Raw genomic sequence first — 13,126 nt, forward strand, 5'->3', positions numbered from 1 at the left:
TCAGGTGCTCTGGCTTGTTACGTAAATAATGTTACAATAATTAATCAGTTTCTTTAGTGTTTTTCCTGTACAATGATAAATGACTCCCCTAGCAACTTGATGCACTTAGAAACCAATCCATCAACCTAATGCACTTAGAAACTCGTGTCCTTTGTGTGACAGAAACCTGGGCAAAGACCAAAGACATCTGTTTTTAATGAATGTTCAGCATTTTTGGGATCCTGCATGAACCACGTTCTCAATATGTTTTAGAATCGCAGCAAACTTCATTTCCGTCTGTATTTGATCTGTTTCAATCAGTGGCTATGATGGCACTACCACACCTCTAGACATAAAAATAACCACACACATTAGGAACTGTATTATTATGCTGATGACACATATCTTGCTACGTCACAGACACTATGGATAGTTTACTGAAGATGCCACAATTGCTAGGAGCCATGCCTACAGTCACATACTCATGTTCCAATGCATTTAACCAGGAACAGACAGCAAAGTGAACAAGATGCGCAAGAAATATGAAGAATACATGTCTCTAGTATGGAACATAATTTATATATGAGAAAAGGTCGGTCTCTCTCTCTCTCTCTCTCTACTACACACACACACACACACACACACACACACACACACACACACACACACACAGAGACTGAAAGAGGCCGACTGCATCTTCTTGAAAATTTTGTTTTTATTTTTATGAAAGTGTTTTCTTGTATTTGTACTCAATGTCTTATGTGATACAAAAACCATTACTGTAATTCACATACAAAAACTGCAAACTTGCTGTTTTACATGACTTTAAAGATAATCACTGCAGAAAAAAGTTCTTATTGCCAGCTTACAAATACAAATAAATTACACTTTTTCTACAGTAACTATGAGCATGCAGATGTGGGCAAGAAGACTTGCAGAGGATGTAGTGTATACATAGATGAGCAACTGGATAGTGGAGATATGTGATTGTAAAATAGTTACCAGAAACAAAGGTACACACATTAAAAGTTGAAGAGTGATGTGGCAAAATTGGAGAGAAAATATGAGGAAATGCCACTTAAAGAGACTGATCAACAGAATGAAACACAGTGAAATGGGAAGAACAAGGTGAGAAAGAATGGACAGCATTACAAAAAGATGATTATACAACTGTCAACAAAATAAGCTTCATTATAGGATATAAACTGCTGAGTGACGGGAGAATAGATATTAGGACTTATAAAAAAACTGTAGCTTTCACTGCTAAGTCTTGCTCTGCTGATTATGTTAGCTGGAGCTAACAATCAGAAATAAATGCACACAAAATTAATCACCAAAGAGACAACAATGACATGGGGGGTGGGGGTGGGTGGTAAGTGCAGAAGAGAACAGGTGTTGCAAAGCACAAGGCATTCAAAGGCACGAATGAGTGACAGAAGGGTGTACTGTGTAGGAATGATCTGGAGTATGGGGCAGGGGGGCAGGGACATTTAACTATCATGAGAAATAATCTTATTGTTTCCCTATGAGGATATATACAGTCCAAAGGCAATTGCTCCTGTGGCACTTTTATGAGCATATAACAATTTATAATTTATCTATGGGAGAAGAAAAGAAAACCACAAAAAATGTACACATCTCCTATTATTATGAAGAACTGGAAGAGTATGTTAACCAACAAGAGCAAATTCTTGAGTTTATTGTTGCATGTGTAGAAACATCAGGTATGCTGTCTGTGTAGTCTTCAAAATTTATGAATAAGCTTATGAGGTTCAGACAGTTAATTTTCATCTCTGAGAAGAAATTACTTGTTAGTAAGTTGATAAAATGTTACACTCACAGAAATATATCATAATCAATATGTTAACTGATTGGATAACCTGTGTCATCGTTTCTAGAAACAAATGTTCTGCTTGGGGCAAAAATAGGGTAATATTAGTTCCATGAGCAGATCAGACTAATTGTACTGAAAGTGACAGTAGTTGTATCTGTATGTAATAACTGTAGATAAATCTTCTCATTTTTATATAATCATCATGTCAAAATATCTACTATTCACATGGGGACAAAAAACTGTAACAATAGATTTAACAACTTTGAAATCTCAAGGTTACAAGGATCAATACAATAGGCATTTTTTTCTTACATTATCTATGAATGGTATAAATTTCAACAACTTACAAGTTTAATTTCAAATTCCTTCCTGTCAATTTAAAGTTATTTATACAATCCAACAAACCATACACAATAATTAAATCATAACAACACACACAAAATCTGAGTGACACACAATTGTTGGCTCTGGCAAACTGTATGTAAATTACAATAAAAGGTACAAGAAGTGGAGCTATTCACTGTTGCACATGCTAATGAAAACTACAAAATATTACAACATGTCATATGGTCTAACAGCAAACTCAACATTGAATATGCACATATCTTTTGCAAATGGTGCTTTTTGCAATTTAATGTCAGTGATAAACAACAAGAATGCCCTACTGTCAGCAGAAAATTAAATTTACTATCACTGACACCACTAAACACTTTAAAAAGGAGCACGACTTCCAGTCTTGGAATGCTTGCAGATGTGAAGAAGGTCATCACATTTTAGGTGCTTGTCACATGGAGAATATTGCCACAGATATATTCAAGATGTGCTTCATCCACAGTCCTTGGTCTGAGAACAACAAAACTGTCCAGCAGTTATATAAATAATAGAAATTTTCTGTTCCTCATCAACAAATGCAGAGGTATGAGCCTGAGATGATATATAATCTGGTTATCACCTCAGGGACTTTTTTAAAAATATATACATATATACAATCTCTTAACCTACCACCTGAACTGCATTATCTATTATATCATTTAATTGAGCATTTGTCCAGTCCAGTGAGATATCATCTAGATGATTGTCGAAGTCCACCAGTTCTTCATAAGCTCGTTGCTGCACTAAAACAGCTGCAGAGTCCAGCGAATTCGCCTCCACAGAAAAACTGAAAACAAAATCATTGGCTACCTTAGTTATAAGAATTACATGAATTTTCAAATATCTCCCCCTCTCCACCCCCTCACGATATACGAGTCGGCAGAGACTCTACCATTAAGTAAGAGACTAGAGAAGGTTGTTGGCCACTGACGGTCCAGAAGGTCATCTTTGTCCATACCTAGAAGAAAGATCCTATGCATTCCCAAAGAGGAAGCGTAGCATTCCCAGCATTGTTCCTTCCTTTGCTTAATTAAGCAGAGCCCCTGCATGCAAACCGCTTAAAGGTTAAACATAATAAGTAGGCCACTATGGAATGTTGCTTATATTGTTGAAGAGCACCTTAACAAGCTCAGGTTGTTGATACAATTTCTTCCAACCACCACAAGATTGACCATTGATGCGACAGTGCCCCTGGAAAGTGAGGCCAATGTTTTGGCAGCATGCATGACAGCAGCAGAGACGTCTTTGAGAACATCATGGATGGTTCCCAATGGGGAGGCTGCAAAGACAGCATCCTTGGTATAGGTTTGCCAGTGCGCCTTCTGAAGCAATGGTCGGCTTGATGAATGGTGGCACAGGAGTGACATGAACACTTTAAAATGGCCATTGTCACATAGGGATTTTTCAATATCTCTCTAGCACTTTGAAACAACAGCACATACAAAAATAGTATCCTGATAGTTTACTTCTCTTCTACAATAATAAATTCAGACAAATTTCCAAAGCAGAAACCATTACTATTTCTCTTATGTTCCTAGTAATTATTTGGTACTAACATCAGAGCTCGCGTAAGTTTCATTTACTACTTGTGAAACAAATTTCCAATTTTCCTTTATTATTACTGCAATTTTGAGGAGATTTATGTGTGAAAAGCCTATTGTTAGTAGATGCTCAGTCTTAGCATCCATTTCTATCAACCGAAATTTTGAACATTACTGATATAATGCTATTACATTATTCAGCAATCTCATCTCATAATGACAGTTCTACGATCAATTTTCATTGAACTGATTGTTTCTCCTGTTCCAAAATTATAAATCTCTTTTGAATTTACCACTGGTAACTGCAACACTATACAGTCCTTAACCCACAATTTATTTGCACGAAAGAAAATTATCAACAGAACTCAGTATGTTTCATATTTTCTTCACACTGGCTGTAGGCTTAACTTCACACCCATAATAGACACATATCGCAAATCTTAACACTGAAAAAAGAACCACAGCTACTTAAGGCAAAAAATTAATGGTGAAAAACTTTTATCTCAAATTATTTGAATACACAGTCATTTTTCTTTTCTGAACAGCACCTTACAGTATTACGTATTTTAATCTAGTACATAGAAATTTTGCTCTAGGCTTGCACATAAATCACATCATGAAATCGGGACTATATATAGCAAATAAACATAAAGCTAATGCATATTTTTCCTGCACTGATGAACATAGCAAGTATTTACATGTAACAACAAATTTCTGTTACACTGTATCACACTGCATGGAAAGAGTTACCTGTCCAAAAAAGTAGGTTTCAGGGCAAATAACACAAGAAGCAATACTGGACAAAGGCATACATGTTTATTGTTCCTCCATCCTATTATTGAGCAACAAATCAATTATAGCATTTTAACACTGATGATGTAATTTCTTTTTTATTTCCCAACCAGTTATTAAAGAGTTCCTGGTAATTTACGTCTTTGTCTTTGGAAATCACAAGGCGTCAAACTTTTGTTTGAGACTCCATTTATTCAAAATTGTAACTAGTTTCAATCTACAGTCAAAGCTATCAACTAAAGCCATAAGACATAAAATTAGCTGGAATAATAGTTATTACTTGACCTAAGATAGAACTTAAGAACTTATTTAAAAAATTTCACATATGATATACTGCTTACAGGTGCCATGCAGTAACGCAGATGATATTTTTATACCACTTTGTAGATTTCTGTACTTAGTCATTCAACAGTACTAAACATGGTCCTTAGTGAGTTCTGTTAACATTTTGCTCAGCAGTTAGATGAAATGCAGGCACGGAAATAACAATAAAAGATTATTATATCTTTACTAATTCTCATACATAATTAAAAAACTACTAATTATTTAAGTCATAATTAAACCATAGTTTCTACTCACTGACGATTAGTAAGCAAATTTTATATGGGAAAAAACAGCAACTTCTTATGTGCAACAATGCCACTGTCATCAACTGACTTATAATTTTCGTCGACAATGAGCCACAATACTCCATTAAATTAACAGGAAAGAAATATACCACTGGAAAAAAATGTTAGTACACACTTTTAGAGGCTTCCATTTTACTCAAGATTTATTGTTGCAACAGTGCATATGGAGTACATGAAAAGATTACATTTACAGATCAACAGCACAAGCGGATCTGAGGTACCAGACATCAACCCATGCTGAGGCACCCATATCAGTACATTGTGTAGCGTCCGCAGGCAGCGATGCAGGCACTGACTCTGGCATACAGTTAATCACACAGATGGCAAATACTGTCTTCGGAAATGTTATGCCATGCCTGCATGGCCTGTTCACATAGTACTGTAAGAGTTGTTGGTTGAAGAGTTGCACGAGTCACTTCTCATCCCATCATATCACACATGTGCTCCCCTGGAGACAAGCCCAGAGAGGGTGCTTGGCAGGGAAGTTGCTGCTCGTGTTGTGGAGCACACAGTTTCATGGGCAGGGAATGACACTTCACCCTCCTGTTGCAAGAACAGCAAAAGAACATATCTATAACATTCTGCACATACCGAGCACTGATTAGTGTCCCTTTCCAAAACACCAAGGTGAATGAGAGTTGTATCTTCTCACATCACAGTCCATAAGGCCTGAGGGGTGGGGGTGGGCGAGGGTGCGTCTTTGTTGAATTGAATGAATGCACTCTAAAAGACAGTGCTCACCAGATCTATGTCGTATGTGCAAATGACCGTCACTTGTGGGCAAGCAGAATCTGCTTTCATCACTAAATACCATGGCATGCTTTCCATGTTCCAAGTGATCCTCTGACAATAAATATCACTCGAGCCGTGCATGTTGATGCTCTGCTGTGAATGGAAAACAGACTATAGATCTGCATGCCCACGGCTGATAACCAACTCTCAACGGTTCGTGTTGACGCATCTGGTCTCAAAAAGCCTTCTTATCTGTGCTGTGGCAGCTGTACAACCTGTCATTGCTGCCTTTATTACAAAATGATGATCATTGCGGGTGTCTGTGCTGCATGGATGTTCAGAACTTCATCTACGGGTGTGAGAATGTTCACGTGACCACAACTGACACAGCACATCCAACTTGTGTGACAATTTTCCAGAAGAACCATCTGCCACTCTAAAAGCCATAATTTGACCCGTTTCAAACTCACTCAGTTGGTTGTACGAAGCACATGTGCATCTCCATGGCATGGTTGCCTGCCTGTTTCACATGTTTCCATCACACTGAGCCTTCAGGCTGTGAGCATTCCCTATTATATGGTAGACACAGATGGTGCTCTGGTAGCTGTTCCATTATGCTACCTTTAGCACATGACACTGAAACCAGTATCAGTACATCCACTATTCCTCAGGTGGCATATGTGGTCATCAGATCAAAACCAATGTTGTCTTTCCACATGTACTAATATTTTTTCCAGCAAAGCATATATGGTTAGGACATATACTGAAGTATAACTTGAAGAGAATTATGTTAACAGTTGATAAATTTTACTAAACTTTCTTGCTCTACACATGTCCAACTCTACCATGAGTCTGCAAAGCACACACTGCTCACAGATAATGCAACAACACAGATATGATTAAAACTTAATCTTTGTAGTGAAACTACCATAATCACATTGTATTCACACTATTTTCAAGTAATTTAATGATTTACCTTGATCTATCCTTTGGTTTCCACTTTCCATCAGCATTCTGTAATACACACAGTGCTACATTGTCCATCGTCACACTCAGCTTCTGATTGTTTATCTGGAAAATATCACCAAAAGATCCACACTGTGAGCAGGGTTGGAAAAATAAAGGAAAGATAAGTACAACTAGGCATATCACGGTAAGGAAGGCTAAAGTATAACAAAAATGGCATCTGAGAAAGAATCAGTATGAAATTATTACTCACTGTTTCTAGATACAAACAGAAGGGCCTCAAAACAAGATGATGCAAGTAATTGAAGTTTGATAACAGTTACACTTATGACTTAGACTTAGTGGGTGAGGTATGGAATGTTCCCAGGAAGTGCAGCACAGCATTGGACATCTACATGGTAGAAATATGCCTTATCAGAATGTGGATAATGTTACATTTTTTTCAGGTGTTTGGATACAACAACTAAGTACCTTAAAAGGAAAACCAACTACATTAATGACAACTATAGATAATCTCTCTTTGAACAGGTGGTGCTTTAACATTTCTTCCTGAATAATCTATATTAAGAAGTTCATACTGAAGGTGTATGTATACTTTCAGAAGTTTTGCAACTGTGCCACAAAAGCAACAATTCTAAGTGAGAAGAATGAAACAATATACCAGCCACCCAACAACAAACTAATATCTCCACTTTGTGAATTTAGTGATGCCTGCCCTCCCAACTCTGAACATGGAAATTATTTTCTTGCAGATTATTTTTCTGTTAACCTTATACTAATTTCTATGCTTTAAGCACATGATCGATCCTTTGCACAACACCATGGGAACAAAATGCTAACTAATTTAATCAATGTCCCACACTGTTTGCCCCATTACCTTCAAAGTAGGGTAGGGCGAGGGGGTGGGAAGGTGCAGGGAAGACAAATATCCATTGCAAACCAGTGTTGATAGAGCACTCATCTATCAATAAAGCTAATGCATTAGTTCAGAACATTAAGTGTCCTTGCCTAAACACGTCACCACAGATGGGTCCCCTTTTATCTTGAAGTTGGAGTGACCTGCACTTTTCTTTTAACCTTCTCCAAACTGTCTCTCTCTTAGCCCTGATGAAGTGACTATTAGTTACGGAAGCTAGGAAGTGTTTCAATTTTACTTTCTCTCTCTCTCTCTCTCTCTCTCTCTCTCTCTCTCTCTCTCTCTCTCTCTCACACACACACACACACACACACACACACACACACACACACACACACACACACACACACACACCACTGGAAGTGAGCACATGTCACCTTTTTGTGTCTATCAGCAGTGCTACAAATTTCACCTCCTCAAAGTAAGTATGATCAGCAACTCTTTGTTAGTTTTCTTCACTGCATTTTCCTTTGAAAATATTAAATTTCACATTTATACAGGTATTTAACTAGGAGGATACTAATGTAGTAGTGTGTGACAACAGCAGTTGTAGTGGGACGAAATTAAGCGTCACCCATCCACCAGTGTCAGCCCAGTTTGCAGGTGAATATAAGTTAATTTAGTTTGTTTATGTATTTTTCTTAATATTTGTAATAGCTGTAAATTATCTAAATGTTTTGTATATTTTTATGTTTCATGTACGGAGAGGGCAGCGCAACGAACGGAGACAGCATCTTCGCTGCCGTGACCAGAGAGGAAATTGCTGGCCACTATACATCGCGGGTCGACAGCCAAAGAGCAACGGAAGATCCTGGAACCGAGTTGTTGCGTCGCGCTTCTAAAAATTAAAACTGAATTTTTTTTGTACTCTTTTTGTACAACAATGACGTCACAGAGAGCTTAATCTTATTGAAAAGTCAGTCCTAGTTTGTCAACGGTCAAGTTCACATCTGTATGTGTAGGAAGCTAATAAAATAGTGGATGCTACTAAAGTTGAAACACGTGTTCTGAGGATTTATTTATGAAGAATTATGTGAACGGATTAATAATATATTTGACAAGATTATTGAATTCTGACAGCGTTCATCGAAACTTTGAATCTCAAAGGTTTATTCAATGTGTGATTCTGATATCGATTAAATCAAGATAACGTATGTCAATATAATTTCTGAGGAGAAACAAACGAAATTTAAATCGAAGAAGTTTACGAAAAAACCAATTGGCCCAAGTGATTTAATTCTTTGCATACAACTCAACTGATGTTTTACAGTTTCGTTCAAGAACCATTCTGTGACAATTTAAAAAAGAATATAAATCATTTTGAAGTGGGTTGTAACTGACGTAGGTGACGAAGTCTGCACATGGTCATGTATCAAACGAAAATCGGTTATAAAAAACTTACGTCGTTACACTACACAGTGAAACACAAATGACAGAGACTCGTATTAGCACACCTGGTATTGAAACACAATTACAGTAAAAAGCCCCTTTTTTAAAATGCAGGAAAGCATAGGAAACACAACAAGCGAAAATGAACAAATCACTTTTACTATCATCCGCTTTACATTGTTCAAAATATGAAATTAAAACTTCATTTAAATTATAGTTGAAATTATACACTGAAGCACCACAGAAACTGGTACAGGCATGCATATTCAAATACAGAGATACGTAAACAGGCAGAACACGGCGCTACAGTTGGCAATACCTATACAAGACAACAAGTGTCTGGTATAGTTGTCAGATCTGTTGCTGCTGCTACAATGGCAGGTTATCAAGATTTAAGTGAGTCTGCATGTGGTGTTATATTAGGCTCACGAGTGATGGGACACAGCATCTCTGAGATCGCGATGAAGTGGGGATTTTCCCATACAACCATTTCACGAGTGTACCATGAATACCAGGAATCCGGTAAAACATCAAATCTTCAACATCACTGTGGTTGGTAAAAGATCCTGCAAGAACGGGATCAATAACAACTGAAGAGAATCATTCAAAATGACAGAAGTTCAACCCTTCCGCAAATTGCAGCAGATTTTAATGCTGGGCCGTTGACAAGTGTCAGCGTGCACACCATTCAACGAAACACCACCGATATGGGTTTCCATAGCCAAAGGCCTACTCATGTACACTTGATGACTGCACGACACAAGCTGTATGGGTTGCCCAGGCCTCGTCAGGACTGACATTGGACTGTTGATGAATGTCATTACAAATTGAATCGAGTGGATGGACATGTACGAGTATGGAGACAACCTCATGAACCCATGGATCCTGTAGGTGGTGGAGGTTCGGTAATGGTGTGGAGTGTGTGCAGCTGCACTGATATGGAATCCCTGATACATCTAGATACGACTGACACATGACACATACGTAAGCATCCTGTTTGATGACCTGCATCCATTCGTGTCCATTGTGCATTCCGACGGACTTGGAGAATTCCAGCAGGACAATGTGACACCCCACACGTCCACAGTTGCTAGAGTGGCTCTAGGAACACTCTTGAATTTAAAAACTTCCACAGCCCACCAAACTCCCCAGACATGAACATTAATGAGCATATCTGGGATGCCTTGCAACATGCTGTTCAGAAGAGATCCCCACCCAATCATACATACGCTTAAGGATTTATGGACAGCCCTGCAGGATTCATGGTGTCAATTCCCTCCAGCACTACTTCAGATATTAGTCGAGGCCATGCCACCTCATGTTGCAGCACTTCTGTGGCTCTTCAGTGTAATAATAAAAATGTAATAATATAAAATTATAAAAAACATGAAATAATTGTTTCTGTTTCTATCTAAGAGCAATTAGCTCTAACTACCTCTCTCCACAGTATACACAGCATCAATCGCAAAGACAATGGACAAGTGCTGACACATACAAAGACAAGTGTGGGCCCTTTTCATTCTGATTGTGTTCAATGGTGTAAACAGAACAGTAAAGCAAACATCTTTCTTGAAACCATATTAAAAAGATTTTCATGTTCTAATGTGACATATTATTGATAATCATCATAAAATTATGGTAAATAAAACTTGTAGCACAATATTGGCTACAACACTAAAGTTGGCAGCCTTTGTAAACAGAAAACAATAGGCATGAAATCTACAGCTTGTTGCCAACAAGGATGTCACTTAGCTCAGGGGTGTCCTGGGTGAGAAAGAGGATGGAAATTGTCATGTTACAGAGCATCTTGAGGAGGAATGTTTATGTCTGACGTCAGATCACACCAATCTAAGACCGCCCACTTAATATGGACTAGTGTATTTCATGTGGAAGTAATGACAATTTGAAAGAGAACATCACAGAGACAGCTGTCTTCAAAAGTGGTGTTTATTTGTATAAATGACTGAAATTAAATTAGAAATGCTATAGTACAATGCAATGAGCATAAGGAAGATTACTACTAGAGTCACTATTATCAGATTGTGACTATCATTAAGGCTGTGACTTAGCATACTTTCCACACTTCCAAACACTGCGGATGGCTGTGATCCAACATACCGACAATGAAAATCTTGCTTACCATGCTAAAGCTATTTAACACAATCAATAACTTTCGTATAGTGTGCATTTTCTGCTTTATTCCAAAGCTGACTTTGAGCAGAAATACGAAGCACTTTTTACATAAATTTGTATAAAAATCAACACTGAAGGCCATGATAACAGCATAGAAAACTTAAAATTCTGGAAATGTTTTAACACAGATGGAGCTGTAACAGGAGTGACTGTTGCAGCATAAGATGACGTCATGCGCACGGGATGAAACCATTCAAATTTCCGTTTAGCCTCAGTGTAGTTCAGTCGGTCCAGGGCCTTGCATTCCATTATTTTCCGCTCCTTCTGTAGAATCTTACAGTCTGGCGAGCAAGAGGGATGGTGCTCTCAACAGTTGACACGGATGGGAGGCGGGGCACATGGAGTATCGGGATGGGATGGACGACCACAATCGCAACGTATGAGGCTGGAAGCACAGCGGGAAGACATATGGCCGAACTTTCAACACTTGAAGCACCGCATCGAGGGAGGGATATATGGCTTGACATCACAGCAGTAGACCATCACCTTCACCTTCTCAGGTAATGTGTCACCCAAGAAGGCCAAGATGAAGGCACCGGAGACAACCTGATTATCCCTCGCAGCCCAGTGGACGCACTGGATGAAATGGACACCTCCTCGCTCTAAGTTGGCGCGCAGCTCATCATTGGACTGTAAAAGAAGGTCCCTGTGGAAGATAATGCCCTGGACCACATTTAAGGTTTTATGGGGTGTGATAGTAACAGAAACATCCCCCAGCTTCTTACAAGCAAGTAATGCCTGTGACTGGGCAGAGGATGCCGTTTTTATCAAGACTGACCCGGACCGCATTTTTGACAAGCCCTCCACCTCCCCAATCTTGTCCTGTAAATGCTCTACGAATAACCGGAATGAACACAAAGGATTCCCTATCAGCTCTCATACGGACTAGATACCAGGGCAAATACGTCTCAATGTCATTCATAGCCTTTCGTTCCTCCCATGGTGTGGCCAGGGAGGGGAACGATTTGGAGTCATACATGTTTGCATTAAAGTGAGCCCTCGAATGCTTAGAGACTGCTGGCGATTGGCCACCAGCAAGAGAAGATGTGTCACGCTTCATTGTGTGTCATCCACCCTGATGCCACCTACTCCGACCAAGGGCCCTCCCCACAGGCACCACCCAGCCACAGCAAGGGCCACCTGGCAGGATGGCCATTGCCGGGCGTCCCGATGCCCCAGGGAGATAGGCATCTACTCCTTGGAATATGTGGGGAGTTAACAGTGCAGGCATCAGTAGAGCGATCCCTGTGTTGTCAGGGGGCTACAGCCAACAGGGTACATGGTGGCCCCACCACAACAGACTGGCTACCGTGCTGGATATTAGGTGGCAAGTGGTCCACGGTAGTCGTCAGCGCAGAAAGCAACACTGCAGAGTGCAGGCAGAAATCGCACCCAGGAATGTATCCTCGCCCAAAAGATGGAGAGTGAGCAGGACTACAATTCAACGACGAATAAGCTGGCTAAAGGTCTCAATGCACGATGGACACAATGCACCAAGTAAGGCGCCCTTCCCCAATTGACTCGCTCATCGGAATAATTTTGAAGTATGGTGGTCAAACCCAAGATGGGACCATCACATATGGGCCAAAACATTTGAGAATCCTTTTATTCACCTCTTACGACAGGCAGGAATACCAGGTAAAGGCAAGTGCTGGAGCTCAGAAAAGAGCGACTGAATGCAGGCAGCCACAGTAAGCCCACATCGTGGCCGCCGCCGCAGGAGGTTGATCTCCATGTCTGGATAAAGGAGACCATAATTAGGGTGCTTTGGGGTGCAGCGAAT

General features: G+C 39.5%; 1 protein-coding gene across 1 annotated transcript in view; it reads right to left on the bottom strand.

The window, feature by feature from the left end:
• Positions 1–714: 714 nt before the first annotated feature.
• LOC124605396 (ER membrane protein complex subunit 8) overlaps positions 715–13,126 on the bottom strand; it is a 49,579-nt gene continuing 37,167 nt past the window's right edge. Inside the window, exons 4-5 of the mRNA XM_047137040.1 lie at positions 6,856–6,950; positions 715–2,972 (exon numbers count right to left, since the gene is read on the bottom strand). Coding sequence (XP_046992996.1) covers positions 2,807–2,972; positions 6,856–6,950 — 261 coding nt within the window. The 3' untranslated portion in view covers positions 715–2,806. The remainder of the gene's footprint in view (positions 2,973–6,855; positions 6,951–13,126) is intronic.

Source organism: Schistocerca americana, chromosome 3, assembly GCF_021461395.2.
Source record: "Schistocerca americana isolate TAMUIC-IGC-003095 chromosome 3, iqSchAmer2.1, whole genome shotgun sequence".
In the NCBI taxonomy this organism is placed as follows: Eukaryota; Metazoa; Arthropoda; class Insecta; order Orthoptera; family Acrididae; genus Schistocerca; species Schistocerca americana.